The sequence below is a fragment of the Dermacentor andersoni genome, chromosome 1, assembly GCF_023375885.2.
Source record: "Dermacentor andersoni chromosome 1, qqDerAnde1_hic_scaffold, whole genome shotgun sequence".
Classification (NCBI taxonomy): Eukaryota; Metazoa; Arthropoda; class Arachnida; order Ixodida; family Ixodidae; genus Dermacentor; species Dermacentor andersoni.
In genome coordinates this window covers 259014648-259029328 of record NC_092814.1, presented here as the reverse complement: position 1 = coordinate 259029328, position 14681 = coordinate 259014648, and the positions used below count along the sequence as shown (strand labels likewise).

The following is a 14681-nucleotide window of genomic DNA, read 5'->3' as shown; positions in this document are numbered from 1 at the left end:
CCCAGTCATGAAGCACCAATGGCACGGGGTCCCGGATAGCAGGCCGCCTAGGGCATCCATTTGCACAAGGAGAAATTTTGCACCTTCACTTGTAGCGGTGGCAGCTGCAGGAACCCGCTCCATTGCTTGAAATTTTTGATCCGTCGCTGACATAGCGCAAAGTCCTCGTTGCACAGCAGTGCATTTTTTATCCAGCGCCTCTTTCTCCTCACACATCAGAAAACATGTTTTCAAGTGCACAGTGGACGACGCGATTACACTGTCCGAGGCAGATGAAAGAGAGGATGTGGAAGCCGCTGTCGACGAGCATGAGACACCAGGTGCACTCGTCACAACAACTTTTTTTGCCGGTGGAGCAGAAGTTGCGATGCTAGAAGCATCGACGCAACCACACTCTTGCGTAGATGAAGCAGAAGCTGCCCCACAGGAACCATCGGTGTGATCGTCGGCGAGCGAGCTTCATAGAACGCTTCCTTGCACCGAACGTGTGTAGCGTCTTGAGTTTCTTTGGGCGTATCGTGGCCGACCGCACAACAATTGGCTGGCTAAACGAAATGATGGTCTCGTAAAGACGGTTGAAAATCGTCTCTTAAAAACTGTAGAAACTTGGAGAATATGCGAATGGCTGTAAAGATAGACGATTGCAAGCGGAACACACAAAGGGTGCCAGTGATGGAGGAGCCGAAGCAGATGACGGCCGGACATATTACGCAGGAGACCACTACGTCATCGCACGCAGCAGCCAATGGGAGTTGAGGGCTTCTTCGTGTTCTTGAGGAGCGTGTGCTTCGCCCAATCTCAGCTTCGCGTGTCTGCCGCGACAAACTCGAAAAAGCTCTTGCGAGCCCGCCAATCATGAGCGATTTAAGCCGCTCCCGCACTGCCGTTGCTGCCGCGGGTGGTGGGGGAAAAAAAAACCACAAGAATGCACAAACAAAACAACACCAAAATGTCGGCGCTCAGGGGAGCGGTGGACCAATGGCGTTTGTGCCAAGTATTTGAGCGCTTGCTCGCCGCTCGAGGGCTGCCGCGGCTCGTTATAAACTTTACTTGAAATAGTTTCGCGATGAATTAGACGTTGATATTTATAGAAATGGTAGTTTACAAGACATACTGCCCGAATATGTGGTTTTCCAAAAATAGACTTTTTAGAGATTTTTCGGTTTTCAAAGGCCGCGTCCCCCCTTAAGTGCACTTAAAGAATCTGTATAAATTATAGATTTTTTGTGTCTCGCGTTTATAATCATTTGTACTGCCATACAAAAAAAAAAAAAAAAAAATTCGGCAGTGGAAACTGATACAAACAAACTGTGGCAGTCTGACTGTGTGTTCCTGTGTACCTTCAATCACGCTGCATTCGACATACAATGAGTATCTTCGAGCCATCGGTGTAAAATTCTGTGCAAGTGTTGTACATGTCTTGCACTGTGTGAAATTACTGTAGTATGTGTTCATGAGGCGTATTTTGCTTTTTTATATGTGTCAATGAAAAACCTAGAAATTTCGCGAAATCGTTCCAAGGAGTTATTCTAGTTGGCCTTTGCATGACAAAGTGCTTCAGCAGGGATATTGTAGTCACGGCATTTTGCTTCAAATCTAAGTATGAGTGGCGAGTGGTTTTATAGTATTTGGCTTGTTTGTGTAATGTAGTCGTTTGTCGCAGTGTGTGATAATGTTATGACAAATATGGTCTGGCTTTGAGCAAACTCTTAGGAGTTATGTCAATGTTATAATGTTTCAATAATGAATTTCCATTAATATTGCTATAAATAACAGTGCCGATTTTTTACTGCTGTACATATTTCTTCTGGCTCTTCCACATCAAAAACAAGAAGGATGCTTGGATTTGACAAAACACTGCATGGTAAGTTTTCTGGTTCAGTGTAGATACTATTCTCTCCCCCTTGAAACACAGTAAAATATCAAAATGAAACTTGCCTGCGTCAAGGCGATTAACATGCTCCGTGTCAGTGGATGGCTTGAAGCGACACCGCACTGCTTCAACTACTGTGAAACTGAGTACGGGCAACACCACTGGAAACAGAGCAAGGGTCACCAACTCAGCCTTGGTGTCTTGCTGCACCTGACCAACATACATGACCTGCACAAAAAAGCCCATAGGAAAAAGTAGCACTTATTGTAACCTTTCAGACAGGCATCATTGTATCATATATACATGCTTAAAGAATACAAATGTACAAAAAGAATTGTGCGGTGCACATCTATAATACATGTGCATAAACCACTTAAATATTCTAATGATCACAATTATGCAGTCACCTATATAGTATTTGATGCCGAAATTCAGCTGTAGAAAGAAAAATTATTACCACAATGCCTCAACTTTATGCAAGAAACCAAAGAAAATTTTAAATAGGTTTCCATTTTACTGCATTTATTGTGCACCATATGACATTTTTCTTAATGAGGTTTACTGGCGCAAAAGCAATTAATCAACAATTACCGTAGCGTACTGACTGCCTGTGCACATATCGAGATCAAAAGCTCACTTCAAACTACACTGACACCATTGGCACACACACTGTATTAGAAAAAATATAATGCACGCTTCACCTGTAGCTCCCTGCTTAAAGATACACCCGTGCTTCATAAGGATACAAAGTGGTAAAGTATGGCATTGAACTCAACACCCTTGATTTCTTCTCAAGTTGTGACACCTCCATGTGATAAAAAGGAGCCAAGATAAGATTCAATAGATCAAGTTATACTACTGTGCATCTGCACCCATTTAACAACTATTTTGAGCATATTGCTTGTACTTTTCTAACAGCTCAACATATCCATATTAATGTAAAAACTTATTTATGTTAGATCTCTTAAAGGCAGGCCATGTTTTATATTCAAGGTTGCTTTATATACAATAAAATATCTTCAATTCAGATTCCACAAGACTGCAATAAATGTTAGAATTACATGAATTATTGAATGCATGAAAAAACAATAAGCATATGCTAACCGTATTAACATTCCTTTATTTACTGAAATCCATTACCATTATTTCTATTTTGTACAAAATCAGCTCTGCAACTGGAATTCTCTCAGTCTTCTAACTGAGAAGAGTTCGCAATTGTTTCACAATTTTGCAGTGTGGCAGCAGAACGAGACGCACACTTTTACTCAAGTAGATTATATTTTCTTTGACTATGACACACACATCGCGACTGTTTTGTTGCCACCGAGTCAGCCAGTGATTAATCATCCATTGCAATGCACCCAGCGGCCTTGAGGCACACTAACCACAAGCCCTACTGCTGTTTTTGCACTTTGCATAACAGATTTGTGGCTCAACGCTCTACTTGGTTCTCCTTATTGAACAGTGTGGCCAAATAAGTCCAATATGCTGTGACCAGAAGGTCAGTACGAATTATCTGGTTTTACAAAAAAGAAAAGGTCAAATCAACAATATAATTGCCTTTCCTTAGCACAGCCTTGAACCTAATAAAGCAGGAATGAAGAAAGTTGAGAAAAACTGGATTCGCAAATAGAAAAATACTAATAAAGGAAAAAACACTGATAAGCATCCCAAGGACATGGGACATAGTGTAAATTTTATTAGTGTCAAGCACAACGAACAAGCGAATAGCTGCAAGAGAGACTGCACCCCCCCCCCCCCCCCCCCACATCAGCAACGCAAAATAGTGCCTCACAAATTACTTTTAGAGCTGCAAACAATTAACAGGTGATTCTAAGCACCTGCATTCCTGTGCACTAAGGTTCCATTAAAAGAGAGTGACCACAGTGATGCCAACATAAGCCAGTTCTGTCTGATAAGGTTTTCACACGCAGCATTATTTGCACACAACATAGACAATTTATTTTCCCATCACTTTCAACAACACCAATTCAAAGGCAGTAATCGTACCTTTCTGTGAATGTCTGACAACACTAAATAACAGGACGTCGGGTCCATTTCCACCTTCAATGCAGGCAACGGTGCCATGTCTCCGGGTGACACAATGAACCTGCAGATCCCGTGAAAAAATTAAAACATTCTTTGAAAAATTTTCTAGGTACAAGAACAGATTTATACAAAAAGTGCCCTAAAATTATTGTTCACATTTGCGAGAGTGGCAGGCATTATGACACTTTTGACTCAAGCCAAAAAGGTCAAAGCACAACGAGATTAAAGAATTCTCAAACTTGACAGTGTGAAACAATTGTCATTGTGGAGTGAAACTTCACTGAACTATTAAATTATAATTTTTTTTCCAGGTTGAACCTTTGTGGCAAGTACGTTTGTTGCAGCTCCAATAGAAAATGAGGACTGTTCCGTCGTCAGTTGAACAAGATTATCTTTTTCTAAGTTAAACATACTAATGCTTTTGTTTATATGGTAGGAACTGATTTAACATCAACCAAATTTATTCCACGGTAGCAACTTCCAGTCTGACACAGGGGATGAAGGCAAGCGTTCCTCTTACATGCCAACCACTGCCTCCTTCTTAGATACGATACTAGTGATAAAATTTTTCAGCATGCATTGATGTCACTACTTATTTAAATTGGAAAATTCAGCACTTTTCGGCACCTATTTCTTTTTCAGTATCAACTTTTTGGCATTTTCAGCCCTTGGAAAAAGTGCTCACACGTATTTATATTGCAATGGAAAGAGTAAAACGAGAAACCTTTATTGTCATAAAGACAGTGAAGCAAATTAATTAAGCAAATTAAATGTGGAATGGGCACGCAGGTCTATATATGCCGTATATCGGTGTATACGTTTGGGGTGGGCATAGAGAGGTGAGCAAGCGGCGCACTTATTTCATGAATGCCTCAGCAGTGGCATGCGAAAAGAAGATGGGGGCCGGCCAAGATTCCTGGAATCACTCTATCCAATATGTTCAACCGGCTTGGGCCTCTTGACATAGGCTTTCCGGTTGTGTCCTCGCCCTACTTTTGTCTGCAAGTTGCCATGCTGATGATGGCTCTGATGACAGCACCTGATAATGGCTCCTGTTTGGACGGACCACTTTTTACCCATTACCTAATCCCTTTTGCTTTTTCATAGCTGGACACATCAGCTGATGAGGATACAAAGCAAGTGCGGGGAGGAATGAACTTGTACAGGCACAAGCTCCCTTATCCAATCCCCTGTGTCATGACAGGGTTGGAGAAACCATTGGTATTAAGGCTCAATCACACCAGCAACTTGAGGAGGTAATGCGACTATTTGCAACTGGCATCCAAAAAGAGATTGAAGGCGGCCGGTGCTCACACTGGCAAGACCGGGCGAGCGCGACCTGCAAGCTGCAATCCCAGAGATTACCCTTCTCAGTGAGACCTCTAGAGATCTACGCAGTTCGCGCGCACTTCGCAGGGTTCGCGTTCAGGCAACAGCCATGGGTTTTGATTTGAGCGAAGAAGAAGACATTGTCACTGTGTTGATGTGCTCTGCCATGCGTGGTCTCAGCTGGGACAGCAAAGAAGCCTCCGAAGAAAAGGCAACGCTAGTGGGTGCGCCCGTGCCGCCGTATGTGATAAGTGGCCGGCAACGCAAGCCGCCTCCTGCCCGAACCCTGCGCACATGGGAATCGGTGCATAATTTTTTTGCTCTCTTTTGATGCTGTTTAGCGTTCTCCGAATGCTACCGTATACATTCGACAAGTTGCTGGAAGTGCTGTGCCTTAGCATGACGAGGCGAGACACCAATTACATTCCTGTAGTTTCCCATGGTAGCATAGCCTTTGTATAATTGCATTCTTGTAGTCTGCCATGGTGGCACAGACTTTGTATTTGGTGCGACGCATGAGGACGCTGAATGAAAACACATGCTAATAAAACCTTAGCGCGCCACTGACTGGTTTAGCAGTTTTGCGACCACGGTCACGCGACTGAAGAATCGAGCCATGAGCAACTGGCCCAAAATAGTTGCATTTTGAGAAAAGCCACCATTTGCGACAACTTGCGACAACTTGCGACCAACATGGTCGTGCGATCGCTGTCAGTCGCCGGTGTGAATGAGCCTTTAGGGTGAGGTTGACAATAAAGCCTGCTCGTCCAGAAACCTCACTTTAAACCACCACATACTGGAGCTTTTTTACCAGCGGATCATGAGTAAGGGGACTCAACTATGGGCACCCAACCCACTTGGGGGGGTTTGATCTCGTGCAGACCCAGTGTGACAAGCCATCACAAATTTTATATATTTGGCACATTTCACTTTAAACCGAATCTCTGAAATTGGAATTTAGGGGTAGGCACCACTCCTACACAACGAATATGCTTGCCACCACAGAGCCTGCGCAAACATCTGCAGTCATGTCACTTTAAATGTATTGCCTTCATTTTTAATACAGTAAACTCCCATCAAGACAAACTCAGTTAAATCTAATTCACGGATATACTGAACAATGCCGGAATGTTTGCTTGGTTTTCCGTAGACTTACTGTAAAAAAAATCCACTTCATATGAACTACTTCGCATATACTCTTTTGTTTAAATGAACTTTCACAGTGACTGCTAACAATACCGATTCCGCGCAGTGGGGATCACAGTCCCGAGGGGGCATGCGCAGAACACAAAAGGAAAAGCAAAAAACGCTTTCTGGCACAGAGGCGCGAAGTGTATACGCTCCGCAGCCCGAGGGAGCAAGAGAAGTAAGAAAGTAAAAAATAATTCTCACAGGTCGCAATTAATGAACACACGCCTTTCAAACGGAGATAACAATTTTTTCGTTTTTATAGGTCACCGGCATGGTTGTCGGCCATGTTGCCAGAGACTTCTCCAAGCCGAAACAAGCAAAGCCTATTCAATCTCGTACTCGTCGATCGCGACCAAACTGCAAGAAAAGTCGTCAAGCCACTAAGCCGTAAGGCTGCATTTGCAATTTGTGCCATTTGTTGTGTGAGTTCCGTTCGCTCTTATCATTCACCATTCATGGCTGGTTGGTCCGATTGATAATGTGGGCGGAGCCTTGCTCTGACCACTGATGAAGTGCAAAAAGAACGAAAAGAAATAGCATTAAGGTGGCGGTCCCACTCCAACAGCACGAGCCCCCCATTTCAATACTTTTGGAGCAACCGTGGCAGCTCTTCTACTTAGGATATAAAGTTGCCGTATATACCATAAGGAAGTTTAATTCTTGTAGATTCCAACTATATATAATATAAAGAAATTGATTTGTGTGATTTAGAAATAAATGTTCAAGAACAAGCATGACATACATGGTTCTTGCGAACTGTGTCTCAGTTGTGACCGTATTTAGAAGAAACTACCGCATTTAGTGTATTGCGGCTTGCTCTGTAGCTTTAGGACATATTTATCTCTTTCCTAGACGCAGCAAAATAATGTTGAATTTTTACTTTTTCGATAACTTGCTTTTGAAGATTGCCAAATATCACAACTTCTATTGTAAAATGCCCGGCAACTACACGTTCAAGGAAGCTAAACTTTGGGTTAATTAGAGTTCAATGAATTTCCATTTAAGACACAAAATTTCATTCATGTAGTTTTATTAGTTTTCCTAAAAATGTGACCGCAATTAAGCAATATTTGGAACTCTAGTCCTACTTTTGCCGTTTTTGCGGGAAGGTACTAAAGCTACGAAGCTGTGGTTTTACATGACACAATTAGAAGCCTGAATTCAACATCCCAACGCATACTTTTCCAATAAAGCAAAAAGAAACGCTGTACGGGACGCTTTAATTTTACTATATTTTTTCTGCTGGTAACATCGATAAAGTTGATGCAATCTTCAAACCGTACCACAATCTAAGGACTTGTACCGCAACCATTAGCAGCTATGGTGATTTTTTATTGTAATATGCTATAATCACAGCGACAAACTGCAAAGAAAGGAAGAAATTTATGCTATTTTCGCACTTACATGCAAAATTTTCACCTAGCGCCATCTACACGACTGCCACAAAAGTGCTGAACTAGAAAGTTCACAGATTCCCCAAATGTGGCGGGCCAAAACATTTTACCTCAGGAACAAATGTTTTAGACTTTTAGGCCGAAGAACTATTGCGGCAGAATCTTATAACGGTTCCGAAAACGAATCGGTTCCCTTGGCCGCACGCGATTGGCCAGAATTGTGGTTGCGTTAGCGGCCATCGGAGACAGTGGGGCGGTACCGCAAATTTTGAACACGTCACACATCTGTCGATCGTTTTCAAAGCAAACCCGTCGTCGGCCATGAGTGGAACCGGCGAAGAGGTAGTCCGCATTGGGTTGCGTGGCTGTGGCTTGGCTGTTTGCTTGCGACCATGGCCATGCGCGGGGGCCGCACCGCCTCAGAGACTCGCAGGTGGTGCGCGCTCGCGCGCATTGATCATCTCTAAGGTACGACTTCATACATATGAGAACATGCCTGCGCCCCTCATTCTGTGCCTCGAGTTGCTCTCCCGGACCCGTCAACGACTGGAGGTGTTGGACGCGCTATCAGAGCTGACAGATGAGGAGTTTCGGCGTCATTATCTGCGCCGAAGGGAACCTTATCGGTCAAAGGGAACCATCCGTTGGCTGTGCGACGAACTGAAGGAAACGAGCAGCCATCGCCCTTTGCTGGTGCGAGATGTGCGGCCCGAGGAAAATGTCCCTGGGCGACGACATCATAAAACAAAGAACCAACTTTCAAAATTTTCGCACAACTGATGGTGATGATGGGGCCATTTCGTTTGATTCGAGTGGCAACAATTTTTAACGCGTGGATTAACACCTGGCAACGAACAGTTAAACAAATGGTAATATTAAATTGCCTAATGTACAATAAAAGAATATGCCAACACGCGAAGATAACTGAAAACTTTCAGGACAATATTTAAATAATAGTTCATATTTATTGAGCACGAAGAAACATTCCGCAATTCTTAACTCGTCATAATGACGTACACTTCAGAGGCGGCACCCTCTCGTTTATTGGTCACATCTTCCACCTCCGGCTTGGGAGTGGCCTACCGTATTTACTCGCATAATGATCACACTCACGTAATGATTGCACCCCTGAATTTTGTCGTCAAAATTCGATTTTTTTTCTTTCCCATGTTATGATCGCACCCTGAACTTGTTGCAGCTACCGTATTTACTCGCATAATGATCGCACTTTTTTTGTCAGAAAAATTGACGCAAATTCAGGGGTGCGATCATTACGCGGGTTAAATTTCCCGCGAGAAAAAAAAATATTTTTTTCGTCCCGCGTTTGCTGCGGGATGCGGGTGCGGGACACCAAAACAAAGATGGCGGCCGGCGGAGCAAGCCGAACGCGCCGAACGTGATCTTTTTTTTTTCTTCTCGTGAGTACATTACGTGCATTGAACCAGTTTCTTCCGTATCAGTGATGAATAATATCGTTAATATCGGCAAGTTTGCGGCAATAACGTAGCCATGTCCACTTTGAGGGGACAGAAACAGAGATGGGCATGCTTATCCTGCCAGTGACATAGAAACACATGGCCGGCGTGCTGCGGAAACTGCGGCATCTGTCTTCACTACTATCCCAACACGGCACGTTTCCGCTAAGCGTAGGCGAATATCTTAGCTGTGTTAAAAGCGTCGGCGTATGAATAGGGTACACTTTTAACGTATCAGTGTTAACGTGGCTACTATCATTGCCGCGCGCGATTTGTTGCGTGCTCACGAGTGCAGATGAAAAGAATCGAAAGGCGCCTTTTTTTGTTTTTGTTGACCACAACCATTATAAAGCCTACCCATAATAAAGGCAAGTTTGGTTGTGCGTCTTTTTGCCATGGAAGTGCGGAAAGTGATGAAAGTAATGAAATGAGGCATCTACTTAAGAATGTTTGGTTCGTGCAGACGAGTCGTTCGCGTAGCATTCGACAGATGGTAAGCGCAATCATTATTAGCTAGACTTGGCACACGACATATCGCTGCGGCAAGTTCAGGGTGCGATCACATTACACGGGAAATAAAAAAAATCGAATGTTGACAACAAAATTCAGGGGTGCGATCATTATGCGAGTAAATACGGTATATGTCGTGTGCCAAGTTTAGCTAATCTTGATCGCACTTTCCACCTGTTGAATGCTACGCTAATGACTCTTGAAGACATACCAAGCGGTCTGCACACACACAACATTCTTAAGCAGATGCCCCATTTCATTCCTTTCACCACTTTCCACACTTCCATGAAAAAAAAAGCTGCAACCAAACTTGCCTTGGCTTTATTATTTGCAGGCTTCATAATGGTTTTGGTCAACAACAAAAAGAGGTGCTTTTCGATTCTTCTCATCTGCACTCGTGGGCACGCAACAAATCGCGAGCAGCAACGATAATGGCCACATTTACACTGATACGTTAAAAGTGTACCTTATTCATACGCCAACGCTTTAACACAGCTAAGATATTCACCCACCCTTAGCGCAAACGTGCGGTATTATGATAGTAGTAAAGACAGATGTCGCAGTTTCCGCAGCATGCCCGCCATGTGTATCTATGTGACTGGCAGCTAAGCGCGCCCATCTGTTTCTGCCCCCTCAAGGTGGACATGGGTACGTTATTGCCGCAAACTTGCCGATATTAACGATATTATTCATTACAGATACGGAAGAAACTGTTTCAATGCATGTAATGTACTCACGAGAAGAAAACAAAATCACGTTCGGCTTGCTTCGCCGGCCGCCATTTTTGTTTTGGTGTCCTGCACCCGCATCCCGCAGCAAATGCGGGACGAAAAAATTCTTGTTTTCTTTTTGCGGAAAATTTAACCCGTGTAATGATCGCGCCCCTGAATTAGCATCAATTTTTTTTTACAATAAAATGCGATCATTATGTGAGTAAATACGGTATTTAGCTTCCTCACAATTTTTGAATATGCACAAATGTGGTATTATAGAGTTACTGCACTCCCTGGGAGCCTAGCTATCAAATAAATCAAGAATTATTCAAATTGGATGATTAGGCAAGTAACTAACTATGCCTCCCAGAAAATTGCTGAGTACCAAAAAAAAGCATGTTAAGAAAAGTGAAAAAAACTAGCCACCATGTGAAACAAGCATTTTATTCTCCTGGATGCATGAAATTGTCATAGCCAATGGCTCAGAAGGCTCTAGGGGTATAATCTGGATGGGGATTTCCTCGCTGCCTTCACTGCTGCCGAGGACATTCGCTTTCTCTCCACACTAACAATGCGACGACAGTGCTTTTCATGGGAGATACTATTATTGATATGATATTCATTTTTTAATCAATATTAATGCAACTTTCCGACCTAATTAGGATTTCTGTGCTGATTTCAAATATGCAATTATTTTTCCAATAGGCCATTCACTTCTGAAGATAAATGAAATTCATTGTTCATCATTTGCAGAAACAAGAGGAAAATACCCGCACTACAAAAATTCATATTGTCACATGCCTAGTACTAGAAAACATAAGGAACACAATGGTAGCAATAGCTTTCTCATACAACTAATATAAGTAACTCTATAGCAATTCAATATTTACTGTTCTGAATGTGAGTTCCCTACTGTCTGATCTAAAGCAGAATTTAAAAAAATTATGGCTCGACCTGCCTTGAAGGCAGAGATATCGCTGCCGCAAACCAGCAAGCAGTAAAAAATCGGTGTTCGGAGAAATCGAGAAAAAAAATACATTCACTTTTATTGAAAAGTGCAGAAATAATTTTGCAATATTTTGCAGTCAAAGTGACCAAAAGCCACCAGGAATGTAGTCGCTCTGACCGCGGCCTCCCAAATGTGTCAAAAACACCGTTTAGCGCCGTTCGCCGATTCCCGGTGGCTTGCATCGCGTGCGCAGTAAGGTTGCCGTTCACACAGGTCGAGCTCCACGCCGACAGGATATCGCCGCAGCACGCATAGGTAAAAACAATCTTTATGGCGAGGCCATATTATCGTTCGCGTTTGTTTACTGTGACGCTACCGCCGCACACCTTGCATTTGACAAACAACATCAGCGCGTTCATGGAATCCTACTGACAATAGCAAAGCCTGCCTCGGCGTCGACTGGTGCGGCTGAAACTCCAGCGGCGCAAGTTAGCAAATCCAACTTCCGCTTTGTTGCTGGCGTTGTAGCAAGAAGCATTCATCTTCCTCTGCAGCAAATCCGCACGCTGCAACATGCAGTGTCACACCGAACGCAGCAGCTGTCCAGAACACCTCATTGAGCTGGCTAAGCCTACTTCGGCATCGTCCGCAGCTCCGGCTTCACTTGTGGTTGGCGGCGGACGATGCGGACAATTATCAATGTTCTCCGAAGGAATGAAACGCTTTTATAAGCTGATCGGCTTCTTGTTTTTGCCGAAGTTGTGCCTCGTGGCGACCTGAAGCAGAATGAAGCAGATGACGGGAACCTTGCGCAGCCAACCACAGCACATGTTTCTGGTCATGCGCACTAGTCGACGAATGAGATCGCACGTTTGGATTTCTTTTCTTCCCGAATTTTAATGTGACCGGCGAGCCAGCGGTGACGTTACTCAGTTACTTTTGGCGGGAAATTGAAGAAGAAAGGCTCCTCTTTCCAACGAGACCAAGATGGCTGCGATCGCGTGCGTAGGGAAAGAGCTATGCGCTGTGATAAAAAGGGGTTTTTGCGCGGAATTCAGCTCACAGTGATGTTATAAATTGATATTGCAGGCAAAATACTCTTCCGCGATATGTGAAACTTGGTGAATTAAAGAAATAGTAGCTGTAGTTATTAAAAATGTTATTTTCAAAAATATTGATGTTTTTCGCAATTTTTTCACCTCAAGACCCGTGTCCCCTCTTAAAGGCATCAATCCAAAATCGTGGCCACACACAGTCTGTGGGCATAGAAAGGCGTTGGCAAACTTGGACCACATTCTCGGACGATCAATTTTAAAGATATATTCACCGCCCTTCTACTAGTGTGAAGAGGGGTACGCAAGCTACGCTCGGGATCCACGACTCTTCGTTGTCTTAACGCCTCAGCTTCGCAATCCCTCACGGCAAGGTCGGCACGTAGACGAGTCATTTTCCGAGCGAGATGCTGGCAGCGTTCATCAAACACCTGTCCTTCAGCCGAACGCACAACGCGGGGCCCGCTCCCACTGCCGTTCCTTCAACTCAGCCTGCTCTTGGGCAGAGTGAACGAAACACAGCCTCCCTATCTGACTGGCCGGCCTGAACTTGCTGGAAATGGCAAGCGCACCCCCGCCCCCAAGTCGAGTGAACACACGATCACACTCTTACCCTCTTCCAGAAGGAGGGAACGACTATGACTAGCTCTTGCCTTGCCCAGCGTATACTTCTTCATGTATATAAAGCACCACTTTAAAGGTTGTGTATGATGAATTGACAGTGCCTGACTCAGTGTGGTGGTCTCACAACACGGAGGTCAGTGGTTCAAATCCACAGCTCTATACAGAATTTTTATTTTCACGTGGCTTAGGTTTTTTCATACAGCAAAATCAAACACTGATGCCGACATGAATGAGGCAATACAAGCATTGCTTAAATGCACCAGAAGGGTAGCACTGAATCTGAAATCACAGCTACGCATACCTGATAGTCTGAAGGCAAGCCCACGTTTCACAGCTCCATATCTTCAGTTCAGTGTTGCTATCTGTGCCAGTGAGAGCATACTTCCAAAACTGTGTGCTGTAAAATAATAAAAAGGCAGAACATTGAAGTGAAGACACTGCTTCCAAGTGATATGAATGAGCACAATGTTATTGTTTCAATGTAATATTTCAAAGCAGATACAGAAATTGTACAAAATGCATAGATATGACATTCTGTAGTCAAATGCTGGCACCACACCACTGCAGGTGCCAGATAGCCTGGCACTTGTGTACTCTGTCATCGTTCTGTCAAATCCTGCCTACAATGAAGTAGGATTCCATATACAGTGGAACCCCAATTATACGACTTTCTCGGGACCGCAAAAAAGCGTCGTAAAATCCGAACATAAATTATGCCTGTAGAGATACTACTTATCTCACGCGACGAATTTACGAGAAACTTCAATGTAAAGTACTAACATACTCTGCAGGGCTTGGAAACCCAAATTACCAAAAAAAGTAAATGCGAAAGGAATTAATGCTGCAGTACAAGTACCAATCATGCTTTAATCAAACGAACCTTTACAGCAATCCACTGCCCACTGCCGCGATTCCTATTAGCCGGCGCGAACTTTAAAAAAAGTCAGTAAGTTTCTTTTGGACCTTGTTTGATCCGTGAACCAAGAGCTTTCGCTCGAGTTCGGCAACGTCCAAAAGGATGTCCTCTGCGGCGTCACGTGAACAGATGAACTTCCCGATGCCGTCTATCTGCCGTAGCACCTCAGCGAATGTGGCGGGCACAGGCACTGCATCTGTGGCGTCGTCGTTGTCCTCGTCCGATGTCACAGCGGTGTCGGCACTAGGCAAAGCCTCCTCGATGGTGTCATCCAGCAACACCTCGCCGCAGATCGCAACGTTGTCATCGGCCTCTGCGTACTCGGCAAAGGTTGTGCGGAAGTTTAAACCCTCGAAATCGTCGTCGGAGAAGCCTGCATAGGCCTCGAGCGGTATCGAGGTTGTTGCGTCCCCAGCAGAGGTGGCAATTTCTCGCTTAAAGCCACAGTGCTCGAACGAGTTAGCGATTACGCTTTGCGACACTGTGTACCACAACCTGGCAATAAAATGCATGGCGTCGAGCACAGTGATCTTTTTTTCCGACTCGCTGCGCTCCGTAGCCGCCAGCCGACGCTGCACTAACCGCTTCCGGTACCCTCGCTCGACG

The 14681-nt window shown here is 44.1% G+C and overlaps 1 protein-coding gene across 6 annotated transcripts in view; it reads right to left on the bottom strand.

Moving 5' to 3' along the window:
* Ge-1 (Enhancer of mRNA-decapping protein 4 homolog Ge-1) overlaps positions 1 to 14681 on the bottom strand; it is a 222399-nt gene that overhangs the window by 135470 nt on the left and 72248 nt on the right. For all 6 annotated transcript variants that reach the window (XM_055063694.1, XM_055063698.2, XM_055063697.1 and 3 more), the window contains exons 10-12: positions 13461 to 13556; positions 3884 to 3983; positions 1939 to 2101 (exon numbers count right to left, since the gene is read on the bottom strand). In XM_055063694.1, the coding sequence (XP_054919669.1) occupies positions 1939 to 2101; positions 3884 to 3983; positions 13461 to 13556 (359 nt within the window). The remainder of the gene's footprint in view (positions 1 to 1938; positions 2102 to 3883; positions 3984 to 13460; positions 13557 to 14681) is intronic.